General features: G+C 40.0%; 1 protein-coding gene across 1 annotated transcript in view; it reads right to left on the bottom strand.

The window, feature by feature from the left end:
* The window catches only part of chrna8 (cholinergic receptor, nicotinic, alpha 8), a 202823-nt gene that overhangs the window by 88871 nt on the left and 94000 nt on the right, over positions 1-19952 (bottom strand). Inside the window, exon 4 of the mRNA XM_051702363.1 lies at positions 10352-10461. Coding sequence (XP_051558323.1) covers positions 10352-10461 — 110 coding nt within the window. The remainder of the gene's footprint in view (positions 1-10351; positions 10462-19952) is intronic.

Below are 19952 nucleotides of genomic sequence, written 5' to 3'. Positions count from 1 at the left end.
ATATGCTATGCATTGCTCACACAGGAAACAGAAATGATTAGTTCACCTCGAGTCATCTAGCATATATGGCTGTCATGTGACAAAACAATGAATGACTCGGACATTAGGTGAACTAATCTTTCTGTTTCTCATTTGTCCTTGGCTGCATTATCATTTTTTCCTTATTGGGACTATAATCAAAGTTTGCATAAGTAGACATGTTGGGGGGATTTGGCTATTGAAAATGTAACATTTTAATTTCATTCTGCTCAAATGAATGAAATGACTTGAATAAAGATTCGTTCATTTTGCTGAACGAGACTCAAAGATCCAAGTCAGTAAAATGATCCGATCTTCCCATCACTGGTCACTATAGAACTGACTGCTGGGCCACACTGTCACAGGTTTTACAGGTGCTGAAGAGATATACCATGATGATAATCAGTATGTTTTAAATTTAAAAAGCATTCAAAAGGATGGAGTGCTGATATGGCTGATATCAAACACAGCAGAAAGAAACAACAAACAGGTCATGAGGCATTTTGCAATTTAAGTTTTTTCAGTTGTTCTAAGTTGGTTTCAAACCAGCAACCTTTCAGTCTCCACAGCACACAGGTATAACACACCATACCACTGGACCACATTGCCACAGGACTCACAGATGCTGAAGAAACATACCAAGCTGAGAGTCAGCAAGTTTTGAATAATAAAAAAAGTATTCAAAATGGCGGAGAGCCGATATGGCTGATATCAAACACAGCAGAAAGAAAGAACAGACTGGTCATGAAGTATTTAACTGATTAGCATGTTAAACTAATGTTGCCTATGGATAGCATTGTGAACAGAAAAAATATTCAGAGCTATCTACCCCATGTGACTGTTTTCCTAAGTTATAAAATTTATAAATTCACGCCTAAGATAAATAACATCATTTTATTTTAATCGTATGGGGAAAAAGAGGCTGAAGTTTAAAAGTCTTAGGAGTTTTGAGCGCATATTTTATCATCCGAAATTACAGTGGCAATAAAAAGTATGTGAACCCTTTGGAATTACCTGCATTTATATAACAAATTGTCCTAAAACCAGGTCTGATCTTCATCACAATCTGTTTTAACTAATAACACACAAATTGTTTGTTTTTTTTTCATATTGAATACATCATTCAAACATTCACAGTGTAGGTTGGAAAAGTATGTGAACCCCTAGGCTAATGACGTCAACAAAAGCTAATTAGAGTCAGGAGTTGGCAAACCTGGCATCCAAAAAATGAAACAAGATTGGACGTGTGGGTTAAAGCTACTTTGACTTATAATAAGAACTCAGACATTTTGAGTTTGCTATTCACAAGAAGCATCTACTGATGTGGACCATGCATCGCAAAAAATAGATCTCAGACACCACGCAGGAAGCCACTGCTTTCCAGCAAAATCATTGCTACGTGCCTGAAGACCAAAGATCACCTTGACATTCCACAGCGCTACAGGAAAAAAAAAATTGTGGACTGATGAAACTAAGGTTGAATTGTTTGGGAAGATAACGCAGCACTACGTATGGCATAAAAAGGGCACTGCATACCAACATAAAAGTATCATCCCAGCGGTGAAGTATGGTGGAAGGATCATCATGATTTGAGGCTGCTTTGCTGCTTCGGGGCCTGGACCGCTTGCAGAGGTGGGTAGAGTAGCCAAAAACTTTACTCAAGTAAAAGTACAATTACTTAAAAAATACTCAAGTAGAAGTAAAAGTAATAATGTTAAAGATTACTCGAGTAAGAAAGTATCCAATAAAAAGAATACTCAAGTAGTGAGTAACTAGTTACTTTCACATATAACATAATGGATGTTTGCTCTCCTATATTCCAGTACATGATATACATTTAACATGCATTACAGAATGATTATTATTATTATTAATAATAATAATAAAACTATTATTAATATTATTGTTAATAATGGAAATTGTCATCATTCACCACCATGTTGTTCCAAACCCATATGACTTATTCTTCCATGCATCAAATTAAAGGGAAAGTTAACCACAAAAAAATAAAAAAATAAATAAAAATAAAATAAATGTAAATGCTCATTTTCTCACCCTCATGCCAACTCAAATGTGTGACTTTCTTTCCTCTGCAGAACACAAATGAAGATTTTTAGAATATCTCAGCTCTGTTGGTCCATACAATTCAAGTGAATGGTGACCAGAACTTTGAAGCTCCAAAAAGCACATAGAGGCAGTATAAAAGTAATTCATATGACTCCAGTGATTTTCAAAAGAAATATGATAGGTGTGGGTGAGAAACAGATAAATATCAATAACTTTATATATTATAAAGTCATTTTTTACAATTAATTCTCCTCCCTGCCCAGTAGGTGGTGATATGCACAAATAATTGAATCACCAGAAACACAAGAAGAAGAATGTAAAAGTGGAGATTTATTAGTAAAAAAGGATTTAAATATTGATCTGTTTCTCACCCACACTTATCAGATCCCTTCTGAAGACATACAGTACTGTGCAAAAGTTTTAGGCACTTGTGAAAAATGTTGCATAGTGAGGATGTCTTCAAAAATAATGGCGTAAATAGTTTTCATTTATCAATTAACATCATACAAAGTCCAGTAAACAAAAAACTAAATCAATATTTGGTGTGGCAACCTTTGCCTTTAAAACAGCCCCAATTCTCCTAGATACACCTGGACACAGTTTTTCTTGGTTGTTGGCAGGTAGGATATACCAAGCTTCTTGGAGAATTCACCACAGTTCTTCTATCTATTTAGGCTGTCTCAGTTGCTTCTGTCTCTTCATGTAATCCCAGACTGACTCGATGTTCAGTGGGGGGCTCTGTGGGGGCAATACCATCTCTTGCAGAGCGCCCTGTTCTTCTATTCTAATCTTTTCTATTTGCAAAAGTAATGTTTGGGAGTCTAAAATGTATTTTTCCTATTGACACACTAAAGATGAACATATAAATAACCATCTTAAGACAAATGTTTTTGTGAAACATCTTAAGTGCCTAAAACATTTGCACAGTACTGTAGATTGAACCAGTGTCATTTGAATTCCTTTAATGCTGCCTTTATGCGCTTTCTGTGCTTCAAAGTTTTGTTCACCATTCACTTGCATTCTATGAACCAACAGAGCTGAGATATTCTTCAAAAATCTCAGTGTTCAGCAGAAGGAAAAAAAAAAACACATCTGGGATGGCATTAGGGTGAGTAAATGATGCGAGAATATTAAGTTTTGGGAAAATTATTTAAGGAGATGTTAGACAGAATGCTAGCCTTAAAAATCATTTACTTTCACTGCAAGTTTTTTTTCCCCCCTCCATATTTTGAAAGGGAATGGTGGCTGAGACTGTCACTCACTAACATTCTGTCTAACATCTTTTGTGTTCCACAGAATACAGAAAGTGTCACAGGGTTGTAAGAACATAAGGGCGGGGAAATGATAACAGAATATTAATTAAAGGTGAACTATCACTTTAAGGACACTTCTTAGATTTGTACGAATCTGTCAATTAGAAGAGAAGTTTGGAAACCTTTTTCTAGTAATTATTACGGTGAAAAATGTGAACAATGTCACACAGTCCCAAATTATATATAATGTTTAATTATACACTGAAGCAAGATCATCTTTTATTCATGCCTTCTGTCGTAATTTCACAGCTTTTTACATCCTGCGTGAATTCAGTTCAGTATAGCTCCAGCACTGTCAGTGTCGAAATAATCTAGATAATTAGTTCTGTACACTAAGGGTAAATTGCACCTTATCTCTGTGTTTGGAAGCTTGTTTTCCATGAGACAAAGCCGCCTGCATCTGTCAAACTCTGTGCACGCGCCAACCTTGTACGTGCAGAAATGCTCACAATTGCGATCGGCAGGGCAAAATATTTGCACTTAACACAGATGTTTACACGGATTTATACAGTAAGCAGTGATGTTGCAGCGCTGATACAAAAATGTAAACGTAGAAACTGAGGTCATAAGAGCCCACAGTTACAGATTCACACTGAAAATGAATGAGCATCACCAAGACACAGACAAGCCTACATTATTACAATCTCTAAAACTTACCTCACCATGTTTTCTAAATTGGAGCTGCAATTTTAATCTTGAAATATGTCCTTGGCTTGGTGTAAAATGAAGGCATTGTGTGGAGTGAATTTTTGTTTTGTTTTGGAAAATAAAGTGGTTGGAGCCTCTGTATGAAACAGGATGCTCATCAACTGAATGCAAGTGTTATCGCCGCATCTGATTTTTACAGCATAAATAGCTTCATTATAATGAGAGCAATCTAGTTTTGCTGTTGTTTTGAAAGGTTTGATGCTTACATTATCCAGCCCAACTGCCTCTGAAGTTAGCGGTTGATTATTTGAGGCCAACAAGCTTTTGGCTGTTGGTGGAATAGGGGTATCAGACAATGGCTATGTTTACATGCACTAATTTTCATCAATCCGAATAAATTCAATCCGATTTCAAATTTTGAATTTACTGTTTATATATACCCTAAACTTTGCAGTCCGATACAAATATTCATTTACATGTGCATTACAAATTCTGCACATGCAAACAGTGTCAGCTGTTGCGTTTTGAGGAAGCAAAGAAAGGCTGAGAAAGTGAGAATGGCAGTGGAAATTCTGCAATTGGAGTTTTTGCTTTTTTGAGATATCTAAAAAATATGCCAGAAAAGCTTTCTTCTTATGTTACTCACTCACCTCGGCAAACGAAGAGTTTGAAGCAGCATCTAATACCCTGTCTGACTTAACCATATTTGCATCATGCCCATTCCTCCTTCAGTTTAACCGTAGGCATCTCTGGAAAAGTCTATGGAGAAACATGCTTTTTACCATCAGGTGGTGTAGTTCCAACCTCTACCAGCAGGGGCTAACAGGGACCTGCTAACCAGCCAATTCCTGACCCCCTAGTTACATCAGGGTGTCTTCCATTCAGAAGTGATCATCCCTATGCCCTATTCCCTTCGAAACCTTTGCCATACACTGTGAGAGCTTTGGAGGTCTAAAAGGTGTGGGTTTCAAAAATAACGTTTATTCCGAACTCACCTTTTAAGTCATTTTTATTGGAAATTCTGTTCAAAGCTGTCTCACAGCATGGCTATCATTATTGGTCTCCCTTCGAAGTGCCATACGGAAGCTGATTTATGCCATTTGGAACACAGGGTTGGTTTGCCTATAAGCTTAGCATACCACTAGCTTCTTCTGCGCTCCACTTTCATTAAATTTCTCCTCACTGTCGCCACCTAGTGATAAGGTGGTATGATTGAATTCAAAATAACTTTTAATTTGTGGTATATTTAATGATTTTACAAACTTTCATTTTTAAAATCTTTGTGGTTATGGTTAGGTTTAGAGTTATGGATAGTTGTAGGTCTATGTATGTTACTGCAGGACTAAATAAACACAACAAATAGTGTATGAATGTGGCATCCAACATACAGTACATACACACCACTGCTCTGCGTATGAGCACAAGGTATTTTAGAATACAACTGAGAAAGTAGTTGGATTCAAACATTTACATGGCTAATATTTTTCTTTTAAATTGACTATTTTAGATCTACACCACCCCTTTCAATTGGATGGAAATTTCATTCGGATCCAGCTCAGTTGGATCATTTTTGTGTTTACATGAAGGATTTTCAACCTAACTGAATTATCAGTCTGATTATAAACTGATTATTTGGTTGCATGTAAACGTGAATAATGATTGGGTGCACCTGGATGTGCACTCAGTAACTTTTGTCTTTGTGTCATCTTGGACTTACACTGACACCTAGCGGCTTGGATGCAGCATCATTTAAAATCAATAGTTTTCGGATTCAGATGCCATTGTAGAAATGTTGGACCGAGGCAGCGCATAAGGCTTGGAAGACCGAGGCGGAGCTGCAGGATCGGAGGACTAAGGCAGAGCCGGTTGGCATGAGGACCAAGGCGGAGCCGGAGGGAAGGAGGTCCCTGGTGAATCCGGAGGTGAAGCCAGGTGACCAACTGACCAAGGTGGAGCTGGAGGTATGAGGGATCCCGGTGATGCCGATAGGTTGACGGCCCACAGTGGAGACTGGGGGACGTAGAGCGGAGGTGATGAAGAGGGATCGGAGGGCCAAGGCGGAGTCCAGGGTGGCCAAGCCGGTGACTTGAGGGGAACCGTCTGAACAGAGGGAACAGGAGGAAGAGCGAATGTTTTAAGTGGAGCCAGAGGAGGAGGAAGGGATAGGGCACAGGACAGAACCAGGGTGTCCAATATGCTGGCTGGAACCAGCAGAGGGTGAAGGGTAGTCAGGGTGGGGATCAGGGTGGGAATAAAGTCCAGGTCTACCAACTTAGTGAGAGCTGGGTCTGGGACAGATGGGGCTACAGGCTCTGGGACGGTAACCATGGCAGGCATGGGCACTGGCTCGTGAGCTGTGGCAGGCATGGGCACTGGCTCGTGAGCTGTGGCAGGCATGGGCACTGGCTCGTGAGCTGTGGCAGGCATGGGCACTGGCTCGTGAGCCGTGGCAGGCATGGGCACTGGCTCGTGAGCCGTGGCAGGCATGGGCACTGGCTCGTGAGCCGTGGCAGGCGACGAGGGAGGAGCCGTGGAAGGCTGGAGGGTGTCCATTGTGGGAGGAAATTCCAAGTCCTCATCCACTACACCCACAGTGAATGGTGAGCCGCTGAGTTTTAGAACCTCCTCAACGTAGTCGGCGAGCATCCAGTGAGGACCCGTCGGAGGCATCAGCTCCTTCAGTGCACTACTCAGACCAGCCCGGAAGAAATTAACCAGAGCATGGTCATCATAGTGCACCAAATTTGCCAGATGGAGAAAATCACGAACATGATCCTCAACTGGATGCTCCCCCTGCTCGAGGAGGATGATCTGTACAGCCGCTAGATACATCCTTTTCGGTCAGTTCTTCTGTCACACGTTGTGTTGGAGAGGATGATGAAGGAGAGGCAAGAGAAGCAATGTATCTATATGCAGGCTTTAATGAAGAAGATGAAGATGATACAAAACAATGGGACATGCCATAAGCAAAATCAACGAACTAACACAAGCTTACATGGACAAGAACTGACAATGAATGAACAAAACTGAAGGGTATATATAGATAAGGAACTAATGAGGGAATAGAAGACAGGTGAGGATGATGTGGAACAGATGGAGGTGATGAGGGCAATGCACCATGGGAAATGGAGTCCAGGGGGAAACTTCAAAATAAGAGTCCATGGAAAACATGAGGGAGGCAGAACGTGACAACACATATATACTTTAACTGTCATGAAGTGGTGACCAGATGAAGGGGACAAGGGATTATCAGGCAACTGACAATTTTAATTATATTGTCTAAAAAGTGAAAACAATATAGTCAAAACATTTGACGATGAATAAAAGGAGAGGTATGAAAAATGCTTAAATGGGATTTCTTGACTTTTATCATGACTGAAAGTCACCATATTTAATAATTTCCAAGGCATACTGATCTGTTATTTACTGTAATTCAGTAATGTTTTTCATTAGGTGAGAAAAGGCACACAGCAACAGATCCCCCTTTTAGAGAGAACAGCGCATGTAGATATGAAGTAAAACAACAACAACATGAGAAGTATCATCTTAAATTAACGAAGATAATCTGACCACGCAAAATGAAGTATCATGCATAATAACGTACATGAATATTGGATCATGATCCCCCAATGCAGGAGTATCTCAGGCATACAAACACTGTGGTAAACAAATGAGCAACGTGAAGTTGAACTCAGCTACCCGCGTGTTGCAGCCGCCATGCTGGTAGAGCACAGTCTATCTCACACCGATCAGGAAGATCGGTGCGCAACCAGACTCTTGTAAAATAAAACATTCCCGCTTGAAAACGATACTGATGCAGTATGATGAATATAGTAAACGAGAACAATAACATTTATAGCAGAAAACCCTAAAACCCCAACAATCACCAGCTAGGAGCATTGACAGTTGTTCCCCCAAGAGAAGAATAAACAGAAGACTTGCATATCTTGGTGATTGAGGCCAGCTGCGCTGAGTATGAACATCGTGGTGAGTAAACCAAATGACGTATAATCCAAAATGAAGCAACTGTTTGCTTAAAAAGGTGCGACTGTGTGAAAACAATGCACATAACAAGCAATGAAAGACAGCTGCAGAGCTCATAGAGCAAATGCTGGATTATGATTGGATAAGATGCCTGAATCGAATGAATGGTGTAATACTACTACGACTTCGTGACAGAACTACCGCTATGCTTACATTTCCAGTTTATCCCAAAGGTGTTCATTGGGGTTCAGGTCTGGGCTTTGTGCAGACCAGTTCTTCCACACCAGAATCAGTAACTGATTTTTGTATAAGAACATTGTATGGCTGTTTGTTTTATTTTATGCACCTGTTATGCAATAGGTGTAGCTGAAATAGGCAAACATTAATTCAAAGGGAGTGTCCCCATAATTGTGGCCATATACAGTGGTGTATACGTAAGCTACATATTTACACACAAAAAATAAAAAAATAAAAATAGACATTTAAGAGAAAATAAAAGTTTACGGTATGTGCTTTTTTAAAAAACTGGTTGTAAATATTACCAGATTATGGTTCTTTGGCTTGTAACAAATAACAATAGCCTTTACAGCAATACCCTATAGCAAACCCTTGTTGGTGGCCCTCTCATGAAGTTTACCATGAAGTTAGTAAGCTGTCAGTAGTCAATTAGCAGATGATTTTATCCAAAGCGACTTATAATTATCACAGTGCCTTGCTGAAGGCCAAAATGGTGATGGTTCATAGATCACCAAATGCAGGGTTAATACCTCAGATCTTTAACCACTACAACACAACCCCCACCCCCCACCCAAAAGTTAGAAAAAGTAAACTGTTGTCCTTCGTGAAACTATTTGTTAAATAGCCAATATCAACACATCTGTGTCATTCATTTGATTCTACAATTTAGTTGCTACATTTCTCGGCAACCGTAGAAGAACTGCTTATTCAGATTATTGTTGATAATAGATTTAATCATTTATTGATTAGTGTCTTTTATCATATTGCTGCTGGCACATTGTAACAGGTAGGGGATGGGCAAGGAGCAGTCAACGAACTTTTAATGACAAACTCAACTTAAAACATCATAAAACATAAGACCACATGCATCTCTCTCTCTCTCTCTCTCGAACTGGCATCTCCGGCTCCCCTTTATCTCGCTCTCCCGCCTATATATTGACTCCGCGCCGGCTGTGCACCCTCACAGCCCAGACACACCGTTCCATCAGCCGGTGGTCCACCCCGCCTCCTGGGAACCTTGGGGAGAGACGAGGGAAGGGAGAGGGGAGAGGGAAAGTGCGAGTGGGAGACACAGAGAGAGAGAGAGGAGAGAGAAAAACTTGCTCGCCGGTCACTGGACATGCCATCGCCTGGTCCTCTACCCCTCCTCCGCCCTCTGGCGGATGACACCGTTCCATCAGCCGGTGGTCCACCCCGCCTCCTGGGAACCTTGGGGAGAGACGAGGGAAGGGAGAGGGGAGAGGGAAAGTGCGAGTGGGAGACACAGAGAGAGAGAGAGGAGAGAGAAAAACTTGCTCGCCGGTCACTGGACATGCCATCGCCTGGTCCTCTACCCCTCCTCCGCCCTCTGGCGGATGACAGCTGCTCCTCCCCAGGCGGACTGGAGCCAGTCCTCTGACCCCTGGATGGAATGCCCCTCCGCATGTTGGGAACTCCTCCGCCCCTGGCAGCGGCTCTTCCGCTCCAGGCGGTCGGCAGTGAGCCCTTCCTCCCCTCGCGGACGGCGGCCATTCTTCTAATCCCGCTGCGTTTTGGCGGCCTGTAGGGAACTCCTCCGCCCCTGGCAGTGGCCACACCACTCCAGGCGGCCGGCAGTGAGCCCCTCCTCCCCTCACGGATGGCGGACATTCCTCTGCATCCAGGCAGCCAGTAGCAACTCCTCCGTCCCCTGGCGGATTGCCGCGGCTGCTCCTTTATGGTGAATGGTAGTGGCGAGGACTCTACGACGACGCATCCCTCCTCCTTCCCGGGTTTCGGCACCGATGTAACAGGGTTTAAAGTTGGGAAAGGAGGAGGTGGGAACGGGCTGAACAGTCAAAATAATGTTTTTAATAAACTTAAACACAGAGACACACAAAAATAAAGGCATACAGGGCAGCTGCCTGTAGCTCTCTCTCTCTCCCGAACTGCTGCATCTTGTTGCACTTATCACTCTCCTCAGCTGATTAGCCCGATTGGGGGCCAGGCGTGCATAGTCACGGCCCGGCCCCACCCTCCTCCTGTCACACACATGTTTAAGAAGAACGCAAAATTATGGTCGGTAAAGAAACAGAGTAATTTAAATGTGAGTATGGGTGTGGTACCTGTTATAGAGTAGAATATCAGGTGTCCAGATCTGACTGGATGGAAAGCGCAGGGTCTGAACACCAGGATAGTTATCAGGGTTCCAGCTCAGATAGATATCCGTCCATGACTAAACACACAAAACACACACACACACATTAGCACCACAATGACGTGCAAATGCAGATTTCTATACAGCCATTAAACCACAGTAAATACACAATCACAGCTGGAGTTCACCCAAGGTCCACATATGTATGTGTACCACTGGGAAAAAAGAAAAGGACATACACACACATACAACACACATCACAAAAAGGCACATACATACAGAATGGATACTACACACACACACACACACACACACACACACACACACACACACACACAGTTGAATATTAAACTAAAAGTGCTTGAACAGTCTCCAAAAACACATACATGCAAATAATTAATGGTACATCAGGCCTTTATTGTGTTTTGGTGTCTTTTTATGTTTGCTATGACCAGTTCTCTGGGTTTATATGTTTCCACCATTTTAATGCGACTTTTCATCTATTTGTGATAACTTGTGTGTGTGTGTGTGTGTGTGTCGCTGCTGTGTGATTAATTCAGCTGATAAAACCGCATTTGTGTCATCCTCACAGATCACATTCGATAATTTAGGAGGAAAGAGAAGGTTCTGTTCTCTCTCTCTCTCCTTCTGGTGGTGGCTTGGATATCCCTGCGTTAGTGAACATATTCCCTGAGGTACTGCCTCGCTCTCTGCAGAAACGCGATGGCTTGCCTGGCACTGACATTATGATAGGATCGGGGAATGGGCAATGCACATATTTCATCTATGCACTGAAACATGCAATTGGAACACACACTTTCCATGTCAAATAAATGCACAGGAGAAAAACAACAGAAAGAGTCTCCCCACAAAAACAAGAGCAAGGATCCCTTAGTCAGCTAGAACTTTATATCTCCACACACTTCTCTCTCTGTCTCTCTGTCTGTATGTCTCTCTCTCTCTCTCTCTCTCTCTCTCTTTCTTTCTCTCTCTCAGCCTTAATCTCAATCACAAACCCAGATGTCTCATGCTACAATGATGCAAGTGCCATGCATCTGTGGGCCATACAATTATAACATCAAATAATATTTTTGCTGTGGGTGATCACCTGTGTAAGATCTGTCTCTGGACAGGCACTTGGGAAGGCAACTGGTCTGAATGTTGAGTTTAAAATCAGAGCAGGCCCATTGTTGAAAATTTATTTTCCAGTTTAATTTCATGGTTAAGTGATCAGTTGGCTAAACTCATGCTTTCTGGCTGATGGGGTCAATAAATGTGAATTTGAGCTGAGGAATGTATCAAACAGATAGAAAGCACCAACTGGTGCCAATTGTGAGTTTACACTAGTGCCCGACCGATTTATCGGTCAGCCAATATTATCGGCCGATATTAGCCTTTCACAGATATATCGGTATCAGCGTATATGTTTTCCGATATGCGCAGATGTGAAAACTTTTTTTTTCAGAACATATAATGCAGATCATGCTTGGGGTGATTTAGAATTGGTGTCATAATTTGTCCAGCAGAGCGCACTCCGACTCCATTGTTTACAGAACTGAGCTGAACGTGGTTCTGTAGATAGTGCGGAGGTAAGTTGCTAACTAGTTTGTGAAATACATACTGGAAAGTTAATAAACTATGACCCCATCATTTTGCCTTTTAATTATAGCTAATATAATGTTAATCCTGTCCCTGACAACCATGTCACTCATATTTATCATATCTGTTTGCTATGTCAGCCAGCTATAGTTTGTCAGTGCAGTCAGTAACATAGCAGATTGAAAGGTGAACATCAGAGCATATTTTTGCAGCTCAGCAGATAACGGTGCAGTGGTGGATTGCATCTGTTGAGTGTTGATTTCACGCTACGTTGTTACCTAGTTGTTGAGACGCAATGCTGGAAAGTAAATAAACAACGTCCATATTTTACTCTTCATGACAACGAGCTTATAGCTAACTAGCTAACCACATAGCTACTTTCATTGCGTGTCAGCTGAGTGGAAGCTAATGTGTAAACGTATTCACCAAACTGTTTAGTTCAGGATTCGCAGTTTGGTACTCCCTTCAACTGAACAATTTAAAAGTCTGGTTTTCCACAGTTGAAAATTTCCCCTGAACTTGTATAGCAGAATACGGTGTAACACCGTTGCTGCTGTTTATCTCTTGACTCGGCAGGTGTAAATGCTTCTTGTTTTACAACCTGCCCCTAATTGACTGGCAGTATTAAAATAGTCAGCATTTGACTGATACTAAACAGTACTACTAATGTTTATTTAGCCATTTATTTTATTTTTATTTATTCTGTATTTAAATGGTCAGCAATTGACTGATACTAAAGAGTACTGATGTTTATTTAGCTATTTATTTTATTTGAATTTATTCTTTATTTAAATGGTCAGCCATTGACTGATACTAAACATACAGTACTGATTTTTATTTAGCTATAACTTTAATTTATTATTTATTTAAATGGTCAGCAACTGAGTGATACTGAACATACAGTACTGATGTTTATTTAGCTATTTCTTGTATTTTTATTTATTCTTTATTTTCTCAGTATTCATTTCTAGAATTTGTTGACAATGTATAATAATAATGTCAAATAATGTCAAAAAAATATTTAAGAAAGCAGCCTTCTAAGTACTTTTGCATAGTCATATTGGTGCAAAATCCACATAGAAAAGGTCTGTTTTCATTCCAGCTAAATAATTATCTATATCGGCCACCATATCGGTAATTGGCGAATTTCCTCCCTCTAAAATCAGTATCGGTCTCAAAAATCCCATATAGGTCGGGCTCCAGTTTACACTAGTGGTCGACCGATATATCACCAAGGACGATAAATTGGCCGATATTCAGAATTTTTTAATTATCGCATTGGTCCATATATTTTCCCATTTGGCCGATTTGTTTCTTGAGGGCGCTGATAATCGGCTGCTTGCATGTGAAGCGACTGAGAGATGTAAACGACCAGTCACAGTTCATTTTGTTGTTACGTGCCATAATGTTACTACAATAATAGACCGGTGTGCAACACAGTCTCATTTAAACGGTGCTTATAATGTTAAAGTGCTCACCTGTTTCATTCTCCCTCTCTCTCCTCAACAGTTTCCTGTAACCTTTAACTGTCTTGTCTAATGATAAAAAGGCAAATATAAAAAAATAATATCATATACGTCTGCAAATATGCACATATCTCATTTAAACAGATGTAATAAACCAACCTCACACAACTTCAGCAGATCCAGCGTCCTGTGAAGCGCTCATTTATTTACCTCTAAAACACGTATTCTATTAGCCTCTCCTCAGCAGTTCCCTGTCACTTTTAACTTTTTCTAATCATAAAAGGCAAATATCAATGTAACGTCTATTATATACTGTCTGCAAATATGCAGATGTCACATTTAAACAGATGTAATTCACAAACCTCACAAAAATCCAGCGTTTTCTTCCTGTCGAGAGCTCATCTAATATCTTCCTCTGAAGCGCGTATTCTATCAGCCAGAATCAAAACTTCAGGATCAGGATCAAAAGTTCCTCTGATTCACAAATCATGACGGTCACTCTGTGACAATCCAAGCAGGCAATTCAGGCCATTTAAACTGTCAGGAGATTGCTTCTCTCACTAGATCCGCAACTGCATGTGAGTGCAACTTCAAAGTAAAAGTGCTTCACGTGTGCTATAAGCAAATGTCTTATTCACTGTGCAATGTATGTATAATTGGTTTGATTCTGTATTTTTTGAGAAAATGTGATTGCTAATGTGGACATGCCATTCATGGTTGCTGGACTACAGTGTCTACTGTTATTTCCTTCTTCCTAATATATTAACAATTTCTTTATGGGCAAAGTCATTATTAAAATTTGAAGACTAAACAGAAATCAGAAGAAACTGCTATCTACTCTTTAAAATACAATATTATTTTGTTTAAATTCTTTTTTACAAAGTTAAAGTTTTGTGTGAAATTGAGTAAATATAGTGCTAAATAAGAGTTTATTATTTTTTATTTTTTAGCAATTTGATGTTTTTGTTGTTTACTATATTAAATGATGTGATATATCAGCATTGTATCGGCCTATCGGTCACCCTGCTCTCTGGATATCGGCCATTAAAAAAACCATTTCGGTCATTTACACACAAATTTATGAACATTCTTGCTGGCTCTCTAAAGTTTGGGGGGGGGGATGGGGGGTGAGATCTAAAGGCACAGGGAATCTTGTGAATATTGATGGCAAGATGAATGCATGTTATCAGAAAATACTGGCAGACAATTGGCATTCTTCTGCACGAAAGCTGCACATGAGACGCTCTTGGACTTTCCAGCACGACAATGACCCTAAGCACAAGGCCAAGTTGACCCTCCAGTGGTTACAGCAGAAAAAGTTGAAGGTTCTGGACTGGCCATCACAGTCTCTTGACCTTAATATCATCGAGCCACTCTGGGGAGATCTCAAACGTGTGGTTCATGCAAGACGACCAAAGACTTTGCATGACCTGGAGGCATTTTGCCAAGATGAATGGGCAGCTATACCACCTGCAAGAATCTGGGGCCTATAGACAACTATTACAAAAGACTGCATGCTGTTATTGATGCTAAAGGGGGCAATACACAGTATTAAGTGCAGACTTTTGAACAGGGGTCATTTCATTTTTTTCTTTGTTGCCATGTTTTGTTTTATGATTGGACCATTCTGTTATAACCTACAGTTGAATTTGAATCCCATAAGAAATAAAAGAAATGTGTGTTGCCTGCTCACTCATGTTTTCTTTAAAAATGGTACATCTCCAAAGGTATGCAAACGTTTGAGCACAACTGTATATACTGTGTATACTGTGTATATAAATATATACAGTATATATATATATATATACACACACACACACACACACACACACACACACACACACACACACACACTAGGCCTGTAACGATATACAAAATTCACGAAACAATACGATACGATACATGGCCTCACGATACGATACAATACGAGCACCCACAAATGTTTCGCTCAAACTTATTCAAGGATTCAAAATAAATGTCTTTTAAATCATAAATGCCACAAAAGTGTCTGACATTGGCAACAAAAAGCAGAGCTCTAAGTAACTTAAACAACAGCACTGCATTTATTTTGTTTGATTGAGAAAAACTAATATACACTCTAGTCATTTATATTTGTATAGCACTTTTCACAATACACATAGTTTCAAAACAGCTTTATAGAAAATCATGCCTTGTTGTCAGTGTTGAGCAAGCTACTCAAAAAATTTAGCAAGCTAAGCTACAAACTACCCAACAGAAAAATTAGTTAAGCTAAGATAAAAGCTACACTGCAAGTTAGACTACAAGCTACATACCAAAAGTAGCTTGCAACATTTAAGCTAGTTCATATTTTTTCAACCGCAGATGCACAGAGCATACCGTCACAGACAAAGTATCTAAAACACTTATTCACATGATGTTTATCAAAACCTTAGTATAGTATATTACAGTTTAGTGCAATACAGTATACAAGTATACAGTATGGTGCAATCTGTACCGGTATGTGCATGCAAAAAAAATTACATTCATATTTAGACATGCTACTTATACAAACCCATGTGTTCAACATTTAAAGTAACTATTTTTACATTTTATTTTTCATATTTATACTACTACCTCTACAAACACGTGTTCAAAATAAAAAATCACTATTTTTACATTTTATTTTTCAGATTTAGACTACTACCTCTACTACTTTGGTTGTTCTTCTTCTTGTCATTTGTAGGTCTGATTGGTGATTGGGGCGTGAATTGAGCGCACCTGAATCTCTTCATGGCACCTTATTTAAGCAACGTGCAGTTGTGACGTGAGGCCGCCACTAAGCTGTTGCTTAATCAGTTTGCCAGACCCATGCTCCAGTTTCTGAGAACATTTGTTTTTCATTTATTTATTTGTTTTGGAGTCATTACTGACTAACATTATTGGTTACGGATATTTTTGATTATGTGGTTTCATTTATCCTTGTTGTAATAAATAATTTTTGAGTTAATTTTGCCGTGTCATCTCCCTTTAATGTCACATCTTTGAGCCAGGTGTGACATATGGGGGTTCGTCTAATTTTATTTTGGTTCGTCAGTAAATATCATTGAATTAGTTCATTTATTACTTGTAAAGAGTTTTTGACTGGAGCACCGATCTGTGTTCGTCATCAGCTTTGAGAAGGTGAGTTCTTGTGGTTTAAATTGTGTTTATTGTAAGTACTTCCCAGTCAGGTTGTAGCAACTCTTTGCGTTGTTTTTTTTGTTTTAGTTTGTTGTTTTTGTGTGTCTCCTGGGTTGAGTGCACTGCCGTGGTGGTGTTTTGAACTGTTTGTTCAGTTCCACGCCATCGGTATTTGGGTGCTTCAAGGGGCTTGACTCTCGGGAGCGCATGAAGACTAGGAAGGAGTTAATTAGAAGGTGTTGTTAGGATTAGGTGGGGAGACAGAAAATGTGTGCACAGTTTTGACCGTAAGAATTACCTTGTGTTTTTTTTTTTTAAACCGTTTTTTGTTATTTGGAATAAATGTCGGATTATTGAATTATGACATTTGTTGAAGAATTTGATAACGCTCCTTCGGAGGAGTTGTTAAATCTTTGTTCTAAAAAAACTTCTGTGGGAAATTGTAGAATGGTATGAATTGAGTGGTATAGACAAACGACTAAGAAAGGATGAGCTTAGATAGGGAATAAGATGAAAATTAAGTGATCTCAAAATTTTGCCTAGTACATCAAAACCAGTAATTATAGCTGGGGTTAGTTCTGCGGCTCAAACTCCTCCTGTTTCATTTCTGGGGTTTTCGTTTGAGCAGCAGAAAGAGCTTATGAGAATGCAACAGTTTCACGAGAAGGAAATGTGAGAGCGTGAGATTGAAATAGAAGAGTTTTGAGAAATTGAGTTTGATAAAATGAAACACGAACAAAAATTGGTGGTAGAACAACAAAATCATGAATTCAGTTAAAGTTTGAAAGGTTGATTGTCTCTCCATCACGACAGGAGAGGTCAGGGTTTGTTTGATTTTATTAATAATTTAAAATATCTGCCTGCGTTAAATGAGAGGGATCCTGATGTGTTCTTCTCATTGTTTGAAAGCATAGCTGATGAACGGGGGTGGCCTGATGCTGACCGTACAGTGATGCTTCAGTCTGTCTTAGTGGGGAAAGCCCAGGAGGCATATAATGTTCTTTCAGTAGAGGAAAGAAGAAATTATGGTAACGTAAAATCTGCGGTCCTTAAAGCTTTTGAATTAATTCCAGAAGCTTATCGCCAACGTTTTCAGACCTGGAAAAAGGGTGAGAGACAAACATGTCGAGGTTACTAGAGAATTGACAAACCATTTTGATCGGTGTGCGACATCTAAGGTACAGTCTGTTAGCGAGTTGCATGAAACGATGATTATTGAACAGTTAAAAAACATTGTTCCTGATCATATTGCTGTATATATTAATGAGAATAAACCTCGTACTGCAGCCGATGCCGCATCATTGGCAGATGATTTCGTTTTGACGCATAAGGATCGATTTGTTTATGGCGGTTGCGGAAACAGAAATTATCAGCAAAGAAGTGATCGAGGATTATTTTCCCAAAGGGTAATAACTGACTCCATGTGTTGGTATTGTTTTGAAGAATGAATGCTCTGTCCTTAAAGGTAAATGGGGATATGTTAAAAAAAAAGATCTGTAAATATTTCTGCGCCTGTATTATTGACTAGTTGCACACAGATGGTACAATGTACAGAGAATATGTCGGCAGTAAAAATAAATTGTTCCATAATTGAACAAACAATAGGATATGCACCGTTTATTTCTGAAGGACTCGTTTCTCTGTCGAGAGCAAGTGTGAGAGTTCCTGTTAAAATTGAGAGATACTGGTGCATCGGAGTCATTTATTCTGGAATCCGTACTCCCATTTTCTACAGATTCAAATGTTGGTAAGAATGTTTTGATTCTGGGAATTATGCTTCAAACGCTATCTGTTCCTCTGCATAAAATTATTTTGCAGTCCCCATTATTAAATGGGGAGGTGATTATGGGAGTGCGACCCTCATTGCCGGTATAGGGGGTGGAGATGTTTTTGGGAAACAATTTAGCTGGTGAGAGTGTGTGGCCGGAATTGTCCCCCTCACCTATTGTTACTCCATCGCCACTTCCTGATCCAGTTATTGATGATATGGTTGAGGATGCATCTTGTGTTGTGACGCGCTCAAAGACTAAAATATTACCTGATTGTGATACTAACTTGCATGAGATCAGCAGGCCGGTCAAGTTGGTCGCTCTTGGATTGTCTCTCCTGTTGTCTACATTTTTCTATTTCTCAGATAGATCTTATGGTTGCTCAGAAGGATGATCTTGGGCTGAAGCCTTTGTTTGCTGTGGTTCTTCCACCAGAAGATGAGGAGAGTGCTGCAAGTGGATACTTTATTGATGATGGGGTACTGTTGCGTAAGTGGCTTGCTCAGAGCAAAGACTGCGGTGGGGAGTCCATTGTCCAGGTTGTTGTGCTGGACAAATTTATCGCCGTTGGCCCACTTCGATATAGCACGTCATTTAGGGCTGAAGAAAACATATGACAGAATTTTGCGGCATTTTTATTGGCTGTTATTGCAGAAAGATATATCACGGTTTATTAAATGTCAAACCTGTCAATTGACTGGGAAACCTAATCAGCCCCTGAAACAGGCTCCGCTGTGCCCAATACCTCCTGTGGATCAACCGTTTGAGCATCTTTTAATAGATTGTGTCGTTCCATTACCTCCCTCGAAGTCGGGAAATAAATATTTGTTGACTTATGTGTCAGAATGTGTTATCAAGCGGCTTATGTGATGCGTAAAATCACTACTTGATCTGTAGTTAAAGCCATGTCTCAATTCATTTCCACGAATTTTACGTAGAAAATGTTTGCGGAGGTATTAAGGCAACTGGGAATTCGACATCAACAGTCCAGCACGTACCATCCACAGAGTCAGGGCGTGCTGGAGTGGTTTCATCAAACGCTAAAGGCTCTTTTGCGTGTGTATTGCATTGAATTGAACCGAGACTGGGAGGAAGGAGTTCCATGGCTTTTGTCAGTTACGCAGTCTAGTTTGGGGTTTAGTCCAAACGAATTAGTTTTTGGACATAAGGTACGTGGTCCACTTGCTGTTTTACATGATCATTTAAAGAAAAAAGAACCACCAAACAGTTTGCTGGAGTATGTGAATGGTTTTCGAAGACTGTTATTTTTAGCCGGTTAAACAGCACGAGAAAATTTGGGAAAAGCTCAAATAAAGATGAAAAGGCTTTTCGATCACCAGTCTGAGCAGCGTGTATTTAGGTTGGCGATCAGGTCTTGGCCTTATTGTCTCTACCTGTCTCTCCATTTTGTGCAAAATTTGTGGGGCCTTACACTGTTGTGCGATCGTTATCTGATCTTAATTATGAAATTTCAACTCCAGACAGGAAAAAATCTAATCAAGTTTGTCATGTGAATCTGTTGAAATCCTACTTTTTCCACGATTGTAATCAAATTACTGTTAAACCAGCCATTATGGCCAGTTCGGTGTTTGGT

Source organism: Myxocyprinus asiaticus, chromosome 7 (assembly GCF_019703515.2).
Source record: "Myxocyprinus asiaticus isolate MX2 ecotype Aquarium Trade chromosome 7, UBuf_Myxa_2, whole genome shotgun sequence".
NCBI lineage: Eukaryota > Metazoa > Chordata > Actinopteri > Cypriniformes > Catostomidae > Myxocyprinus > Myxocyprinus asiaticus.
This window is presented reverse-complemented; position numbering and strand designations above follow the sequence as displayed.